Raw genomic sequence first — 19,368 nt, forward strand, 5'->3', positions numbered from 1 at the left:
TTTTCTGGAAGACCAATTATTCTCAAATTGTCTCTTCTAGACCGGTTTTCTTGGTCTGTCACTCTCTCATTGAGATATTTCATATTTCCTTCTATTTTTTCAGTCTTTTGACTTTGTTTTATTTGTTCTTGTTGTCTTGAGAGATCATTGGTTTCTAATTGCTCGACTCTAGCCTTTAGGGACTGGTTATCGGCTATAATTTTTTGGTTTTCGGCTATAATCTTTTGGTATTCCTTTTCAATCTTGTCATTTCTGGTGTTCAATTTGCTTATCAGTTCATTTGATTTCTGAGCCTCACTTTCCAATTGCAAGATTCTACCTTTTAAACTGTTATTTTCTTGCCAGATCTCTTCCATTTTCCTCAGAATCTCAGTTTTGAACTCTTCCATAGCTTGTGAGGAGTTTTCCTTATTTGAGGAGGGTCCGGATGCTTGTTTGTTCTCCTCCTCTGTTTGCTCGGTTGTCTGGATTTTCTCTGTGTAAAAGCTGTCGAGTGTTAAAGACTTCTTCTTTTTGTTATTATTCTTTCTCTTCTGAACCTCCTGATGCTGATGCTGAGTAGCCATCATTAGCCCAGCAGCTTCTCAGCTTTATCCTCGGGCTCAGTGTCTGTTCCCAATCTATTGGCTCCTGAGGTCTGAATTCTGGTTTTTTCCAAGGTCAAGCCCCCTGGTGGGCCCTCTTGCTTGATCCTCTGCTGGAGGTTTCTTTACAAGTCTCAGGGCGCTGCTTCCACAGTCGTATACCCGTCTGCACTGGTTCCCCACTTAGGCTTAGTTCTGCCTCCACCCACACCTCTACTCAGCCTGCACTCTGCGCGCCCAGCGTCCTGCTCCGGCGCGCGCGCTCAGATTTCGCGTGCTTTTTTTGACTTAATGGGGTCCTAAGTCTTGCTGCTCTCAGGAACAGGTCCCGGAGCTGCTGATGACTCGATGGGTGCCCCAAACTTGCTCTATTTCTTTTTAGCTGGGTTCGGAGCTATAGGTGAGTGTGGAGGGGGTGGGGGTGGGGCGGTTGCTCAGCTCGCGATTGAGTGAGTGAGAGCCCTTTTTAGCCTGGAAATGTCTCGATTCCACGTACCTTCCACGCTGTGCCCTGTTGTGGGGTTCCTCCGTTCGTCTGGACTTGTTTTTATGTCCCCTTGAGGAGTTTTGTATGTTTTGGTCAGGAGAGGTTAAGAGCTGCTTCTTACTCTGCCGCCATCTTAACCCGGAAGCCCTTTCCCATCTCTTTTCAATTTGTTTTATTAAGTTTATTTTAATTTTTTATTATTTTAATAAGTGTTGGTAAGCTGTATTTGGTGGTAACAAAGATGAAAAAATGGAATTATGAATTCCTGGAGGGCAAGGACTACCCAGCAAGGATAAGATGTACTCAATAAAATGTAATATGTTAGAATGTATAAATGAATAGGGAGAGTTAAAAAAGATCATTGATGGATGAGGAAAGAAAGAGAACTTTGAGATAGAAGAAGCAAGAAAGACATTTTGGAGGAGGGTGACACTTGAGGTGGTTGTTAAATTAGACAGAGAGATTGATGGAGACCTCTTACAGATGAAAATAACAGCCTATGGGAATGAATGGGATTTTGGAGAACAAGATGAGATTGAGGAGCCACTTTCAGTTTGGAATGCAAAGGGAAGAATATGAAGTGAGCCTTTAAAGGAAGATTGGAGTTAAAATGTAGAGGATCTGATTATCAGGTTAGGGAGCTTATATTTTACCCACTGGGCAATAAGGAACTCTTGAAAGTCTTTGAGCAAAGGAATGACATAATTATTATACCTGATCATAATAATAGATCACATTTATGTTCTTTAAGATTCGTATAAGTAGTAGTTTTTTTTTTTTTTAGAATAGAGCAAGAATTACATTCATGTGCCAAAATCCATTTGACAATTCCGTAATCAATAGATAACTCCTTTAGATTCCAGCAAATTTGGTCTCCCCCCCCCCCTTTTTTTTTAACATTTAATAATATTAATTTTTTGAAAAAGTTAACATGGTTACATGATTCATGCTCTTACTTTCCCCTTCACCCCGCTACATGCCCCCCCCCCCCCAATAGCCGATGTGCATTTCCACTGATTTTAACATGTGTCATTGATCAAGACCTATTTCCAAATTGTTGATAGTTGCATTGGTGTGGTAGTTTAGAGTCTACATCCCCAGTCATGTCCGCCTCAACCTGTGTGTTCAAGCAGTTGTTTTTCTTCTGTGTTTCCGCTCCTGCAGTTCTTCCTCTGAATGTGGGTAGCGTTCTTTACCATAAATCCCTCAGAATGTCCTGGGTCATTGCATTGCTGCTAGTACAGAAGTCCATTACATTCTATTTTACCCCAGTGTATTGGTCTCTGTGTACAATGTTCTTCTGGATCTGCTCCTTTTGCTCTGCATCAATTCCTGGAGGTCTTTCCAGTTCACATGGAATTCTTCCAGTTTATTATACCTTTGAGCACAATAGTATTCCATCACCAGCATATACCACAGTTTGTTCAGCCATTCCCCAATTGGAAGGCATCCCCTTTTTTTCCAGTTTTTTGCCACCACAAAAAGCGCAGCTATAAATATTTTTGTACAAGTCTGTTTATCTATGATCTCTTTGGGGTACAAACCCAACAATGGTATGGCTGGATCAAAGGGCAGACAATCTTTTATAGCCCTTTGAGCATAGTTCCAAATTGCCTTCCAGAATGGTTGAATCAGTTCAAAACTCCACCAGCAATGCATTAATGTCCCAATTTTGCCACATCCCCTCCAACATTCATTACTCTCCCCTTCTATCATTTTAGCCAATCAGCTAGGTAAGAGGTGATACCTCAGAGTTGTTTTGATTTGCATTTCTCTAATTATTAGAGATTTAGAACACTTTCTCATGTGCTTATTGATACTTTTGATTTCTTTATCTGAAAATTGCCTATTCATGTCTCTTGCCAATTTATCAATTGGGGAATGGCTTGATTTTTTATACAATTGATTTAACTCCTTGTATACTTGAGTAATTAGATCCCTGTCAGAGTTTTTTGTTATGAAGATTTTTTCCCAATTTGTTGTTTCCCTTCTGATTTTGGCTGCATTGTTTTTGTTTGTACAAAAGCTTTTTAGTTTGATATAATCAAAATCATTTATTTTACATTTTGTAATTTTCTCTAAGTCTTGCTTGGTTTTAAAATGTTTTCTTTCCCAGAGATCTGACAAGTATACTATTCTGTGTTCACTTAACTTATTTATAGTTTCCCTATTTATATTCAAGTCATTCAACCATTCTGAATTTATCTTGGTGTAGGGATGTGAGATGTTGATCTAAACCTAATCTCTCCCATATTGTTTTCCAAATTTCCCAGCAGTTTTTGTCAAACAGTGGATTCTTGTCCCAAAAGTTGGGCTCTTTGGGTTTATCATAGACAGTCTTGCTGACGTCAATTACCCCAAGTCTATTCCACTGATCCTCCCTTCTGTCTCTTAGCCAGTACTATGCCGTTTTGATGGCCACTGCTTTATAGTATAGTTTAATATCTGGTTAGGCTAGGCCACCTTCTTTTATATTTTTTCATTATTTCTCTTGATATTCTTGATCTTTTGTTATTCCAGATGAACTTTATTATAGTTTTTCCTAATTCAGTAAAAAAAGTTTTTTGGTAGTTTGATAGGTATGGCACTAAATAGGTAAATTAATTTGGGTAGAATGGTCATTTTTATTATGTTAGCTTGCCCTACCCATGAGCAATCAATGTTTTTTCAATTGTTTAGATCTAGTTTTAATTGTTTGGAAAGTGTTTTGTAGTTGTTTTTGTATAATTCCTGTGTTTGTTTTGGTAGATAGATTCCTAAGTATTTCTTCTGCTGTTAATCTAGGCAATTTATATTTTTGTAAATATTCATCCATATCTGGTTTTGGAGAATCATATAATTTATTTCCAATTAGTTTTTGATTTGCCTGTCCAGGTGCCCTTACTAATTATTATTTTTATTGCGTTATGATCTGAGAAGGTTACATTTATTATTTCTGCTCTTTTGGATTTGTTTGCAATGTTTCTATGCCCTATTACATGGTCAGTCTTTGTGAATGTCCCATGTGTAGCTGGTATTCCTTTTTGTTCCTATTTATTTTTTCTCCACATATCTATTAAATCTAATTTTTCTAGGACTCCATTCACCTCTCTTATCTCTTTCTTATTTATTTTTTGGTTTGATTTGTTTAGATCTGAAAGATGAATATTTAGATCTCCCACTAGTATGGTTTTGCTATCTATTTCCTTCTTGAGCTCTGCCAGTTTCTCCCTTATGAATTTGGATGCTATGCCATTTGGTGCATACATATTGAGCACTGCTATTTCTTCATTGTCTATACGGTCTTTTATCAGGATGTAATTACCTTCCCTGTCTTTTTTAATCATATCTATTTTTACTTTGGCTTTGTCAGAAATCATGATCGCCACTCTTGCCTTCTTTTTCTCATTTGACACCCAAAAGATTTTGCTCAAGCTCTTTACCTTAAACCTGTGTATGTCCACCCGCCTTATATGTGTTTCTTTTCTTTTCTTTTCTTTTTTAAATTATTAAACCCTTAACTTCTGTATGTTGGTTCCTAGGTGGAAGAGTGGTAAAGGTAGGCAATGGGGGTCAAGTGACTTGCCCAGGGTCACAGAGCTGGGAAGTGTCTGAGGCCGGATTTGAACCTAGGACCTCCCGTCTCTAGGCCTGGCTCTCAATCCACTGAGCTACCCAGCTGCCCCCTCATATGAGTTTTTTGTAGACAACATATGGTAGGATTTTGGTTTCTAATCCACTCTGCTATTTGCTTCCATTTTGTGGGCTAGTTCATCCCATTCACATTCAGAGTTATAATTTTCAGTTGTTTATTCGCCAACATTTTGGTATCCTCACCTAGTTCTATCCCTTCTTCTTACACTATTTCCTTTTAAACCAGTGGTTTGCTTTATGCCAGAAACCCTTGTCCCCTCCCTTGATTTACTTCTTTTTCTACCCCCTCCCTTATTATTCCCCTCTTTTTTAAGGGCTAATGAATTCCCTCTCCCTTCTTCTCCCCTCCCTTTTTTGACCTCCCCACTCCTCTGCTCCCCTTGGTTTATCCCTTCTGACTTTCTCAGTAGGGTTAAATAGAGTTTTATATCCCAATGGATAAAGCTACTCTTCCCTCTCAGGGTTAATTACACTGAGAGTAAGGTTTAAATATTACCTCTTAATGCTCTTTTCCTCTCCTTCTTATAATAGTATTCATCCCTTCCCCTTCCCATGCCATCTTTGTGTGTAATAGAATATCCTATTTTTCTTATTCCTTCAAGTTTCTCTTGGTGTCCTCTATTATTCACCTCCCTCTTTCCCATCCCCCACATTATCTTAGATCATTTTGTATTCCAACCTCTCCCTATGAATAATTCTTCTTATTACTATAATAGTGAATACTATAATAGTGAATAGAGTTCTTTACAGAGAAATACATAACATTTCTGCACATAGGAATACAAATAATTAGTTCTTATTGAAGCCCTTAAAGAGGCAAATTTTAAAAATATGAGTTTTCTTACTTTCCCTTCTGTTTCTTATTTACCTTTTCATGTTTCTCTTGATTTTTGTGGTTGGATATTAAACTTTCCATTTAGTCCTGGTCTTTTCTGTGCAAATACTTGGAAATCTTCTATCTTATTGAGTGCCCAAACTTTCCCCTGGAAGTATTTAGTTAGTCTTGATGGGTAGGTGATCCTTGGTTATAGACCCAGTTCTCTTGCCTTTCTGAATATCATATTCCAAGCCTTGCGGTCTTTTAGCCTGGAGGCTGCCAGATCCTGTGTGATCCTCATTGGTGCTCCTTGATATCTGAATTGTCTCTTTCTGGCTTCTTGTAAAATTTTTTCTTTTACTTGGAAGCTCTTGAATTTGGCTATTATATTCCTGGGTGTTGTCTTTTCTGGGTCTAGTGTAGAGGGTGATCTATGGATCCTTTCAATGTCTATATTGCCCTCTTGTTGTAGAACTTCAGGGCAATTTTGCTGAATAATTTCTTTTAGTATGGAGTCCAAATTTCTATTAATTTCTGCTTTTTCAGGAAGACCAATGATTCTCAGATTGTCTCTTCTAGACCTGTTTTCTTGGTCTATCACTTTCTCATTGGGATATTTCATGTTTCCTTCTATTTTTATTAGTCTTTTGACTTTGTTTAATTTGTTCTTGTTGTCTTGAGAGATCATTAGCTTCTAATTGCTCAATTCTAGCCTTTAGGGACTGGTTTTCGGCTATAATCTTTTGGTTTTTCCTTTACAATCTTGTCATCTCTGGTCTTCAATTTACTTGCCTCACTTTCCATTTGTGAAATTCTGCCTTTTCAACTTTTATTTTCTTGCCAGATTTTGGTTTCCAATTTGCTTACCATTTTGTTTGATTTTTGGGCATCTTTCTCCAATTGTGAGTTTCTGTCTTCTAATCTGTTAATTTCCTTTTGAGCTATTTCCCACTTCTCTCGCCAAATCTCTTCCATCTTTCTTATCGTCTCAGATCTGAACTCTTCAATAGCTTGTAGCCAGTTTTCATTATTTTGGGAAGGTTTGGATATAATTACTTGTTTGTTCTCCTCTGCTGTTTGCTCTGTTGTCTGTATTTTATCTGTTTAAAAGTTGTTGAGTGTTATAGATTTCTTCTTGATGATCTTTCTATTTTGGGGTCCTTGTCTCTGGCTTGCCATTGTTAGCCCTGTGCCCTCGCAGGTTTATCCTCACACTCAGGGTCTGTTTGAACTCTTTAGGCTCTTGAGGTCTCAGGTCTAGTTGTTCTCAGGGTCAAGCCTCTTGGTGGTCCCCTTTCTTGTTCCTCTGCCCAAGGCTCCTATAACAGTCTTAGGGTACTGCTTCCACAGTCATGCACCCCTCTACACAGGGTCCCCACTCGAGGTCCGCACCTGAGGTCAGAATCCGTGTCTGTGCCTGCACTTAGGATCCGTGTCCACACCTCCGCTCAGTGTCTGTGTTCAAAGTCCATGCATTCTTTAGCCTCTTGGGGTCTTAAGTCTTACTGCTCTCAGGAGCAGGCCCTGGTGACCCCAGGGAGCTGTCAGTGACTTAATGGGTGCTCCAAACTTGTTCTAACTCTTTTGCACTGGCTTTGGCACTGTAGGTGGTGTGTGTGTGTGTGGGGGGAGGGTGTTGCTTAGCTCATGTTTTAGTGAGAGCTATTTCACCCCTTTATAGCATGGAAATGCCCTGATTCCACATACCTTCATTGCTGCCCCCTGTTGTGGGGTCTCTTCATTCGTCTGGATTTGTTTTTATGTCTTCTTGAGGAGTCCTATATGTTTCGGTTAGGAGAGGTCAAGCAGCTGCTTTTTACTCTGCCGCCAACTTAACCTTGGAACTTTCCTTTTTTTAATAGATGAGATAAATTGTGTTTTGGACTTTAAGGGCCTTGCCCACAGTTAGCATATTTCAGAGGTGAGCCTACTATCAGAGGCCTTTATAGTTTTCCATGCTGCCTGCCTTGGTATTGTTACAAAGTGTAGACTGGAGAAAAAAAAAGACAAGTAAGGGAGAGATTCATTAGGACATAGCTCCTTAACTTTTTTGTGTGTAATGTATTCTGTGGTAGACTATGAGAATTTATTTTTTATATGCTCTTTTTATTTCTATATATGGGTCAGTTTTTTTCTTATAGATGAAGAATGTAAGGACAAGAACGGTCAAGTGACTTGTCCATGTTCAGTCGGTCATTATGTGCCATTTAAAGAAAAGGCCTGACTCCACACAGTTAACAAATGATTCAGATTGTAGAGCCTCAGTTACCTGGATACCATTGTTTCCCTTGTGTTTTCTTGACATTCTCTCTAGGTTTTGTCAGCTAATGCTTCAAAATGCCCCTTTCTTTGCATTTTTCCTTTAGTCGAGTTGAACTAATGCAAACTGTCTAGTTTCTTTCTTTCTGGTTTCTCCCTCTTCCATTCAGTCGAATTTTGCTTTTATCATATTACATGATTCCTTAAAAGTTTCTAGTGATCAAAATGATGTATTTAATACTTCCTAACCCTTTCCCAGACCCTGGCACACCCTTGCAGTCAGAGTTCTGGCTTTGGAACTGGGAGATTTTTGTTCGGATTCAGCTCTTTCACTGGCTAGCTTGGGGGTGTGTGTGTGTGTGTGTGTGTGTGTGTGTGTGTGTGTGTGTGTGTGTGTGTGTGTGNTGTGTGTGTGTGTGTGTGTGTGTGTGTGTGTGTGTGTGTGTGTGTGTAGCAATCCATTTAATTACCTTATTTGTAATTTTAGGATGATAGTGACATCCTCTGCCTATCTCAAGGTAATTCTGAGAAGCACATATAGGAAAACGTAAAGAAAGTACTCTGAAAGTGCTCATGAATTTGAAATAATTTCAGTTCCAGCTATTGTTATCTACTATATTTCAGATATATCTCCCTACTCTTTTTCTGTTCTAGCCTGACTGGTTTGCTTACTGTTCCTATTTGATGTTCTACCTCTTCTCCTTTATTGTTTTTCCTCTTATATTTTCCTCCCTTCCTTCCTCCCCCTCTCTTTCCTTCCCTCTTTCTCTCCCTCCCATCTTATTGGTTCCAGAACAGAAGAATGGTATAAAGGCTAGGCAATGGAGATTAAGGGACTCGTCCTGCCCACACAACTAGGAATTGTCTGATGTAGGTTTGAACCCAGGATCTCTCATCTCTTAGACCTGGGTCTCAATCCACTTAGCTGTCCTTTCTATTTTCTTTCAATCAGAATTGTACTAAGCCTTTAAGGCCCAGACCTTAGGTTTTCCATGAAGGTTTTTCTAACCAATCAGGTGAAGAAATCTTTTCATCCTTAAATTTTCTAGCATATACTGGCTTTTTTGCTATCTCTTTCTTATGTTGTTTTGTAATTTATCCTGACACATGCCTATATGCTTTGTACTCAGTGAGTTTGTAAACTCCTGAAGTCTAGGCATTCTTCATGCCATATACCATATCACCTAGCATAGAACTATTTAAGTATTTGATTATTGACAATGCTTAAACACAATTAAGTGACAGTATGCATATAATTTTTATGTGAAAAGATTTTGTTGCAATAATTTTAAAAATAAGATGTATATATATGGCTAAAATTATAAATAGATTTGTTTTATGTATGCAAAAAATAATTCTGACTAGGATTCTTTGATTCTATTTTAGTCTTTTTATTTTATTTAAGAGAACATTATAATAGGGCTCCCTCTTGTGGTATTTACAGGTTTTAAGGGAGGATTGAGAAATTGTCAGATACCTCATTTATAAGCTGTTTCTTAAAAGTATAATGTAATTTGAATTTAGTAAATCAAGACAAATTTTAAATAACATAATCCATTATTAGTTCTTAAAAGAATCTTTTAGTGTATCCTTTGTAAAAATGAATATAATATTTAAATTTATGTTATCTATAAATCAGAGTATGTTTAAAGGTAAGGCACATATGTTGTATGTAACCTTGATTATCCTTTTTAAAAAGGGAACTATTAAAATAAAAAAAATACATTCAAAAACTTATGTTTTGTGCCATAATCTTCACATATTATTCCAGCTCCTTTACTACCTTATTTAGGAATCTGAAAATAGCAAAGAATGAAGGGTAGCATACTAATGTGGTTGCCAGAGGTGGCATGGGTAGTTAGTTGCTTGTAAATATTCTGGCTATAAAGCCAAAATTGTAGATGGCCTTGTGGTTCTATCTGACAACAGTGCTGATATCTTCTATTTTAATCAATCTAGGGCTACAGCTTTTTTCTATTCCCAACTTGTGGTCTCCAGTGTTGATTTTAATACTGTGATTATGACCAACTTAGGGACATATTCAGTTCAGTTCAGTAGACATTTTTAGGCACCTACAAAGACAAATGAAAGGAGAGAGTAATAATGGTTGAAAGGATTAGGAAAAGATTCAAGTAAAATTTGGTACTGAGCCTTGAATAGAATTATTAGTTTTCAGAGGCAGAGATGAAGAAGGAATTTATTTCAGGAGTTGATGGCAGCTTTTGTCCAAGCATGGAGACAGGTTGATGGGATGTGGAAGTCACAAAACAGGAAGTAGGCTAGGTTGTTAGGAATAAAGAACATATTGAGAACCATATAAAACAATTCTGGGAGGGGTATTTGGAGGAAGCCACATTGTTGGGCTGAAAAGTTTGTATTTTGGTCCTAGAGACATTAAGAGAGCCATTAAAATTTTTGAGCAGAGCAATTAAATGGTCAGTCCTGTGTTTTGAGGGTGTTAATTTCGCAGTGGTGAGGAGTATAGATTGGAAGCTATTTCAATAGTCCACGTTAGGTTTGATAGAGACCTCATAGTGGTGTCTGTTAATGGAGAGAGATGAAAACCATACCCTGGAGGTCCTATTGAAAATAATTAACAGGGCCAGCTAGAACAGAGATAGAGAGCCATGCCTGGAGCTGAGAGGTCCTGGGTTCAAATGTAACCTTAGACACTTCCTAGCAGTGTGACCCTGGGTAAGTCACTTAGCCCCAACTACCACTCTTTTTGCATTAGAACTGATACTTAGTATTGATTTTAAGACAGAAGTTAAGGGTTTTTGGGAAAAAAGAAAAGAATTGACGATTTGATATTGGAGATAAGAGAAGAGTCAAGGATGAATCCAAAGATATAGAACTGAGTGACTAGAAGGAACACAGGATCATAGATCTTGAAATCTAAAAGAAATTAGTAGTCATGTACCCCACCCTATTATTTCCTTGCCTAAAGTCACACAGAGATCCAGTACCAGAGCTGATGTTTGAAGATATTTTCGAATACTCTATGTTTAGCTCTCTTTCGGCTGAATCATATCACTTCCCAGTGAGTGGCTGGTTTTTTTCATTGCACAGCTTTGAATGATTTGAACTCTTTATTACATAGAGTTTTCTCTAGAAATATTCTGATGAAATAGGAATTCTACAAAAAATTACTGTCGAACAAAGATATTTATTACAATTAGATCATTCTGACTAACTGCTGATAAGGTTTGTTCAAAAATACGTGTGCTCTTGGGAATTTTTAGAACTTTGTCAATTTCAACAAGCATAGGAAAGTACATTGAGTCTTTACTTTCTATACATTTAGAGGATTTGCTTAGGGAACTGTTTCTTATTTCCTCCATCTAAGTTTACTAATTTTAGCTAATGTTTCCCCTAAAGCTATATTTGTCTATTTGTTTCTCATTCAACTTGAGAGTCAGTTAACTTAAGCCCCAACTCTACCATTTGCCAGCTTTATGACTCAGGAATAAATATCTGTTCTTTGGTTTATGTTTCTTTTCTATAAGATGGGGATAATATTTGTACCTTTAGGAGAAAAGGGAAAATTTGGAGGATAGTAGGGTTTAGGGAAGAAGATATTTTTATTGGCTATAAAGAGTATGAGATGCTGGTGGCAATATCAATGGAAATAGACAGTTGGCAATACAAACGTGGTGTTCAGGAGGGAAATTAGCACTGGGCAGATCTCTGAGACATCCTGTGTCTTGAAATGATAATTTATTAAGAGGAGAGAGAAAAGAGCCTAGGACAGAAAATTGAGAAATGTCCCCTCTTTGGGAATAGGAAGATACTCAGCAAAGAAAGCTGAGAAAGCAGCCAGGTCAATAGAGAACCAAGAAAGCAGTATCTTTGATGCTAAGGGAAGAAGTATTCAAGATGGAGTGTCTCTGGACCCTTTGCTGCCCTTGTCTCTCTGAGGTTCAGAATATCTGAGCAATCTGCTCAGGATCTTATATGGATGTAGGTCTGTTCATTCCTCTATTTTAAAACAGTTAGGGATATGTTTCATTTTTACATCGAGTTTTCTAATATGTATGCATCTAATTTCTGTTAGAAATATTTTGATTGTATATGGAACATTTTTTATTATTTATCCTTCTGAGTATATGTCTCGCTATAGGAATGGAATGAGCTGTTAGCCGACTTTCTTATTATAATTCTAAATTGTTTTTCCAGAATAGCTGTACCAATTAATAACTCCCCTACACTTTCTGTCACCCCTCTGTCATGACCATTCTCATATTTTGCCAGTTTGCTGGATGGGAGATGTAGCCATTGAATTGCATTTCTCTCTTTGTTAGTGATTTGGATAATTTTTTTCCATATGTGTAGTAGCTTGTAGTTTGTCTTTTGAGAATTGTTTGTTTCTATCCTTTGATTACCTAGCTTTCAGTGTTATGGTTTTCTATTAGTTACTTATTTTAGATATCAGACATCTTTCAGAGAAACAAACGTTTTCTTATTTGATGCAAATACTCAATGCTTCTAGCCCCTTGATGTTGAGGATCTCGGAGAGGAAGGAAACAAACATGTATTAAATGCTTGTTATGTGCTAGGCACTATGCTAAATACAAATATTGTCCCACAATCACCCTAACATGTAGATGGTATTATTATCATACCCATTTTATAGATGAGGAAACCAAAGCAGACAAAGTAAGTGACTTGCTCAGAGGCATACAAATAGTGGCTGGATTTGAACTCTGCTCTTCTTGATATTAGGCATAGCTATGTATCTATTGTGCTACCTTGCAGCCTCTGATAGATACAAGTCTTTTTTTAATGGAGGCCCTCTTGCCTTGGCTTTTAAAAGCTCATGATTTCTTATGGTTTGACAGGCCAGGCAGCTGTAGATATTGGCTATGGTGACTGGACTCAGTTTGGCACCAGCTCTGTATGTATTAAGATGGTTGTAGTCTGAGATGCATTCATGAGACCTTATGTGTGTGGTGCACACTAGTATCTTAGTATTTCAATCCTGGAAACCACAGGTATGCTAGTATCTCTGGCACCAAGGTCTTTAGGATACTTTCCTCTTCACATTAAAACCATTTGACCTAATTCTGCCCTCCTCCAGTCTCTGATAATGAAGTGGCCCTTTTCCTAGTCAAGGCTGACTTGTATATGTCAGTCCCTGACCTAATTCTTTTCTCTCTTCTTTAGGAGATGGGGACTTGATCTTGTCTGCCCCTCCTTAAATTTGTATATGTAGGTTCTTTCTCTGTGCCTGCAAACATGCCTAAGTTTTCTTTTCTTAAAAAATAAGATAGATGGGGGGAGTGTGGGGTCCAGAGCAGCCAAGCTTTTGCCCCCTGATGGTGGTGAGATTTCTTGCTACATATCCATTCCTTATGGGCTTAAGAGGAAAGAATAAAGGAAAGTCTACTCTTTTGGCTTTCTCTTTATGCTAGACAGCTGGGTTAAAGGATGCACATAATAGTTTCCTTTTCTTTATTCTTGTTCAGTCATTTTTAGTCATGTCCCACTCTTTGGGACTCCATTTTTGATACTCTTGGCAATGAAGTGGTTTACCATTTCTTCTCCAGCTCATCTTCCAGATAAGGAAACTGAGGCCACCAGTTGTTGCCCAGAGACACATAGCTAGTAAATATCTGAGGTTAAATTTGAACTCAGGAAGGCGAGTTTCTGATTCCAGGCCTGGCGTTCTAACCACACTACACCTCCTTCCTTCCCCTTTCTTTATTTTATATTCCTAATAATAAAAACCCTGTAACATGTGAGCTTCCATTTAAAGGGTTGTCAGCTATGTCTTTAGTGGTGTAATGTGTAAATAACCAATCATTTTAGTGATATTCAGACACGTTATAATATTTCAAGTGAAATTTATTCTTCTCTTATAGAATAACAGATACTATTGGACCAACAGAAACCTCAATTGCACCAAGACAGAGACCAAAGGCTAATTCAAGCACTGCCACTCCTAATGTGTTAGCAATTCAGAGCTCAGCCACACCAGTTAAAGTACCTGTTCCTGGTGAAATTGGTAACCATAGACTGAAAGGTATGTAGCTTTTCCCATAGGATTTAATAATCAACTTTATACCCTCTTTAGTTAGACATAGCATCTATTGAAAGGCCATTGAAGTTCTTTAGTTATATGGAAAGGATATTTTGAAAAGTGTGTCCATCTGATTATAAGCATAATTAACTAATGTTTTAGGATAGTGTCAAGTTCAGAATCAAACTTTTTAGCCAAAGCACTAACTTCTTCATCAGTGCCTTGGCCCCAGAGGCATGGTGAAAGAGATTGCCACATTTATCATATTGGTTTCTAAGTGTTCAAGTTTTCAATTGTAAATTACTCCTTTGTGAAAGAATTTGCCAAAGTTGTTTATAATTTATGCCATTCCATTGCCAAAATTGGGTAGTACATATTAATTTATAGTCACTTGTGCAATGGCTTAATGAAATCTTTTTTATCCTTACTAATTTAGATATTAGATTTAGTGCTGCAGACTTCCCTGAGAATTAGGTTATGGCTGAGGTATTTTCCTCTTTTAGTATTAATAGTATTATGCAAGCATTAGCATCTTTCATATTTCCCTTAGCTTTGCTCCCCCTCTCTTATTGCCCTTAACTTCCTTCCTAGTGCTTGATTGAGGAAAGTGGCAAATGCATGATGAAGACAGTATATCTGTATGTATTACACAGTGCCTACAGCTATTTTCCTGAGCATATTTACTGATATTTTGTAACTGAAATAACTTGTTGCCTTTTGAAAAACTATTTCTTATGCAGTTATTTATTTCTATTAACACTAGTAATTTGAAATTATATGAACATTGGTATTGTTCTTTGAGGGAAGTAGATAAAGAAGGCAATTTAGGGGATCATGACCATTTTGTAGATATAAAATACCTAATAAGAGGAGGCTTTAAAATATCGTGTCCCTTGTGAGTCACTTTTAAATGCTCCAGTAGCTTTGTATTTATGAATCTAAAAACTGTCTTCCAAAGAGGATAACTAGGAGGTAGTAAAATAGTGATTTTCAGCTGACTTTTTGTTATTTGAAATTATACTTGAGTTTCTCTTGAGATTAATTTAAGGGAAATGTTTCAGGATTATGAATTAAATTAATATTTTAGCATTCATATTCTTTTGGTTTTGATCAAGAGAGATTCTGAGTTTTATGGTTACCAAGGCTACATAATGAATTTCAGAACAAATCTTTTAAAAACTACTACTTTGAAATTGGATTTTCTCTAATTTTCTTCCTTTTTGTCTTATTTGAAAAGGAACTTTAGGAAAAATATATATGTATATATACACTCTAGCATCTTTTCACTTTTAAAATATATAACTATATTTTTGAAATGAGTTGGGCTTTGGTTTAAGTCTTTCCTTTTATTTCTGAACCAGTAGAAAGATTCTATAGAAATGTAAAATTGAGCCAGAAGTTCTAGAAACATTGTAAATTCTACTAAGTAGCAGTCTCATTTTCTTAAAAAATCTCAGACCAAAGTTCCTGGCTAAATGAGTTTTTTTTTGTTGGTTTGTTTTTTAAGTGAAGAAGTTCACTGGTTGTTGTTTGAATTTGGGAAAATCCTCAAAGGTCATTTTAGTTCGACATTTATCTCAAGCTGTGAAGAGGTCTTAGTGAGGCATACAGTTTGATAGCATGTGGGTGTGAAAATTGTTTTAATACTTAAATCAGGAAAATAGTGAGTTTAGAGACATAGCCGAGTTGAGTAGTCTCTCCATTGACTATCAATTTTTGTCATTGTGGAAGAAATCTTTAGTGGTAGCTACAATAAATGGGACTTTAGGGGAAAGTGAATTTGTGTAAAGGTAAGGACAAGAATTGCACAGAATGAGGAGTGGAGGCTAGGTGGAGGGACCATGTAAATTTGAAACAAGTTAACAAATGCCTTTGGAAATATATTTTAGGAACATTGAGACTTGGAAACAGTCAAGAGATGGTGTTGACTCAGGGTCAGCAGCCTCCCCAGCAACATAGAGTGCTCCAACAGTTACAGCAGGGCGATTGGAGATTGCAGCAACTTCATCCTGTACATCACCCTCTCCATTACCAGCACCAGCAGTTATTGCAGGATGCATATATTCAGCAGGTAATAGATTTCTTATGTTAGGATTTTTGCGTGTATCATGAAGTTGGTTTATTTTGCTCAGAACAGTTAGTTGCCTGTCCAGTTGCTGGTCAGTCTTTAGTAATTTAATATCTCAAAGGAGATTTGCATTTGCAGAACTTTGATGTTAAGAGATTATCTTTCTGGAATGAGGGACATAATAGACATTTCTTCTACTCATAAGCCCTCTGATTTTTATAAAGAACCTTGTTTCATCTTATTAATAGAAATATATCTTAGCAAACTAGAAGATGTGCTTACTTTGGGGAGAAAACTCAAGTGGTGTGTCCATAGAAATACCTTCTTATCCTTTGCTTTACTTAGAACACTGAGTCCTAGTGAAAATAATATACTAGTTTGGTGGAGTTGTAATCATTATCAAAAAAATATGAAAGCTGATTGTGTCTATGAGGCTGTATGCTAGTAATTCTGTTTTAGATTCTCCTCTTGCAAAAAAAAAAAAAAAAGGCTCTGACTTTTGTCTGTATGAACTGGAAGTGGGCAAAATAGCAAATGACCCAAGGACCATGCAGAACATAGCACTAGAGGCACAGAAGGAAATGGGATGGTTGTCAGGGCAGATGATACTTTTTTCTGCTCATTCTGCTTTTCAAATATGGGAGAAAAAAGGAAGAAGGTACTTTTAATGATTTTGTTCTGTCCAGATCTGACTAAGGCCAGTCTTTGGTTCAGGATAGAATGAAATGAGACACTTGTTGAACATCTAACATATTTTTAAAAAGGTTTACTTGGTAGCATTGAAAAAATATTCAAAAAGTGTATGATTTGTGCTTTGGTTCCCAAACCCTTTAAGTCTCTAGGATGGTTTTGTTGCTTTTTAGAGAAAAATTAGAGTGGGCCTGTGTGGAAAAGACATGAACAGATGTTAATTCTGTCACATACTTGCCGTCAAGGTCCTTAGTGCTTTTCGCTACTTTAAGCTTTAGGGCTGAACAATCCTGACCTTAGAGATAAGAGAAAACTATCTCAGGTAGCACTTGAGGAAGAGCATTGCCAGGCTAATGGAGAAACAAAAACAGAAAAACTTCCAAGTAATGCAATTTCCCCCAAAGGGATAACTGAATATGAAGGAGAACAAGAATGAGAAATCTTAGGCTATCTCTTCCCTCTTTAAGAAGGGATGAACTTATAGCTCGGCCTGTTTTGGGGATGAGGTTGGAAAGAGAGACTTGATAGGTAAGAGGCAGTTCACAGTGAAATCAGTGATGAAGATCAGGAACAGCACCAGGAAGGGACCAAGGTGCAGATGAAGACATTTTCAGCCAAATCACTAATCCATATCATGTTCGTGTTCCCTGTTCTGAGGCATGTTGATACCTTGGTATCAACTAATATACCACTACCCACTGAATATTCCCAATTGTAAATATTAAAAATGATAGATGCTGGTATAATAATATATATTAGTATTTTAATTAAAGCCATGTTGATAGATAAAATCATTAGACCACGCGCTTGTAAGCATTCAAAACTGCCGCCTCCATACTGCCTCCTAGCCAAGCGCCTACTCGCCAAAGAAGAGAGCTTACTGGCAAAAGAGAGCCACTCCCTCCTAACCCACGAGATTTAAGCGCTCCCCTGCGTCAAGACGTCGGAAACGGAAACCAGTTGGACCATGTTGGATCACGGGAAATGTAGTTTTGATACATTTCCCTTGTCCATAGAAATATATACACTTTTAGATGGTTTTTTTTCAATTTCCTTTTTACACCAGTCCAACAGCCAGAATTTCCTTCTTTGCCCTCCATTAGGATGGTAATGATAGCAAAGTGTTTCCCCTTTAGAGGCTTCATATTTATCTTTACTTTTGGTGCATAATTTATGTTTTGGAGAAGTTTGAGAAGTTGGTGCCATTGGAGAAAATGACTTGTCTGCTCAGATGAGCCGGAAATCCCTCTAGCCTTAATTTTAACATATCCCAAGATTGCCCCTGATTGCTCCTGTATGTCTCATATTTGTTTTGTTGTTTTTTAATTCTTTAGAAAATTTTTCCATGGTTACATGATTCATGTTCTACCTCCCATCCCCCTTCCCAGAGCCAACACGCAATTCCACTGGGTTTTACATGTATCACTGATCAAGACCTATATCCATATATATCCACTGGGGTGTCATTTAGAGTCTAAATTACAAAACATATCCCCAACAACCCATATGTTCAGTTGTTTTTCTTCTGTGTTTCTACTCCCACAGTTCTTCCTCTGAATGTGGATAGTGTTCTTTCTCATAAGTTCCTCAAAATTGTTCTGGATCATTGCATTGCTGCTAGTAGAGAAGTCCATTACGTTTGATTGCACCACAGTGGATCCATCGTCTCTGTGTATAATGTTCTCCTGGTTCTGCTCCTTTCAATCTGCACCAATTCCTAGAGGTCATTCCCCACATGAAATTCCTCCAGTTCCTTATTCCTTTGAGTACAATAGTATTCCATCACCAACAGATACCACAATTTGTTCAGCCATTCCCCAATTGAAGGACATCCCTTCATTTTCCAATTTTTTGCCACCACAAAGAGCATGGCTTTAAATATTTTTGTACAAGTCTTTTCCCCTATGATCTCTTTGGGGTATAAACCCATCAGTGATATGGCTGGATCAAAGGGCAGGCAGTCTTTTAGCGCCCTTTGGGCATAGTTCTAAATTGCCATCCAGAATGGTTGAATCAGTTCACAACACCGCCAGCAATCATTAATGTCCCAATTTTGCCACATCCTCTCCAACATTTATTACTTTCCTTTGCTGTCATGTTAGCTAATCTGCTAGGTATGAGGTGGTACCTCAGAGTTGTTTTGATTTGTATTTCTCTAATTATAAGAGATTTAGAACACATTTTCATGTGTTTATTGATAGTTTTGATTTCTTTATCTGAAAATTGCCTATTCATGTCCCTTGCCCATTTATCATTTGGAGAATGGCTTGATTTTTTTGTACAATCGATTTAGCTCCTAATATATTTGAGTAATTAGATCTCTGTCAGAATTTTTTGTTATAAAGATTTTTTCCCCATTTTGTTGCTTCCCTTCTAATTTTGGTAGTGTTGGTTTTGTTTGTACAAAACCTTTTTAATTTAATGTAATCAAAATTATTTATTTTACCTTTTGTAATTTTTTTCAAACTCTTGCTTGGTTTTAAAATCTTTCCTTTCCCAGAGATCTGATAAGTATACTAATCTGCATTCTCCTAATTTACTTATAGTTTCTTTCTTTATATTGATGTGTGTCATTTGGAATTATTATAAGCCCTGGAAGACTATGTCTCCCAGGACTGTTTCTGCTACAACTTCCCCTGACACTTCTGACTTCCTTTGTGGGAAATGTCAGGGAAAGTATAAAAGAGAAAGTTTGGCTCCTTTTATCTCTCCCCTGGAAGCTCTGCTCTCTACCCTGTCTTATGGGGAAAACCAGGGGAGATAACTTAAATATTATATGTGGATTCAGAAGGGCGAGTAGGAGATAGGAAT

At 37.3% G+C, this 19,368-nt stretch overlaps 2 protein-coding genes across 2 annotated transcripts in view; one reads left to right on the forward strand and one right to left on the reverse strand.

Moving 5' to 3' along the window:
* BMP2K (BMP2 inducible kinase) overlaps positions 1-19,368 on the forward strand; it is a 110,768-nt gene that overhangs the window by 57,246 nt on the left and 34,154 nt on the right. The window contains exons 10-11 of the mRNA XM_044681607.1: positions 13,642-13,802; positions 15,689-15,870. Coding sequence (XP_044537542.1) covers positions 13,642-13,802; positions 15,689-15,870 — 343 coding nt within the window. The remainder of the gene's footprint in view (positions 1-13,641; positions 13,803-15,688; positions 15,871-19,368) is intronic.
* The window catches only part of PAQR3 (progestin and adipoQ receptor family member 3), an 83,621-nt gene that overhangs the window by 5,933 nt on the left and 58,320 nt on the right, over positions 1-19,368 (reverse strand). The gene's annotated exons all lie outside the window — the stretch shown is intronic.

Source organism: Gracilinanus agilis, chromosome 6 (genome assembly GCF_016433145.1).
Source record: "Gracilinanus agilis isolate LMUSP501 chromosome 6, AgileGrace, whole genome shotgun sequence".
NCBI classification, from domain to species: Eukaryota; Metazoa; Chordata; class Mammalia; order Didelphimorphia; family Didelphidae; genus Gracilinanus; species Gracilinanus agilis.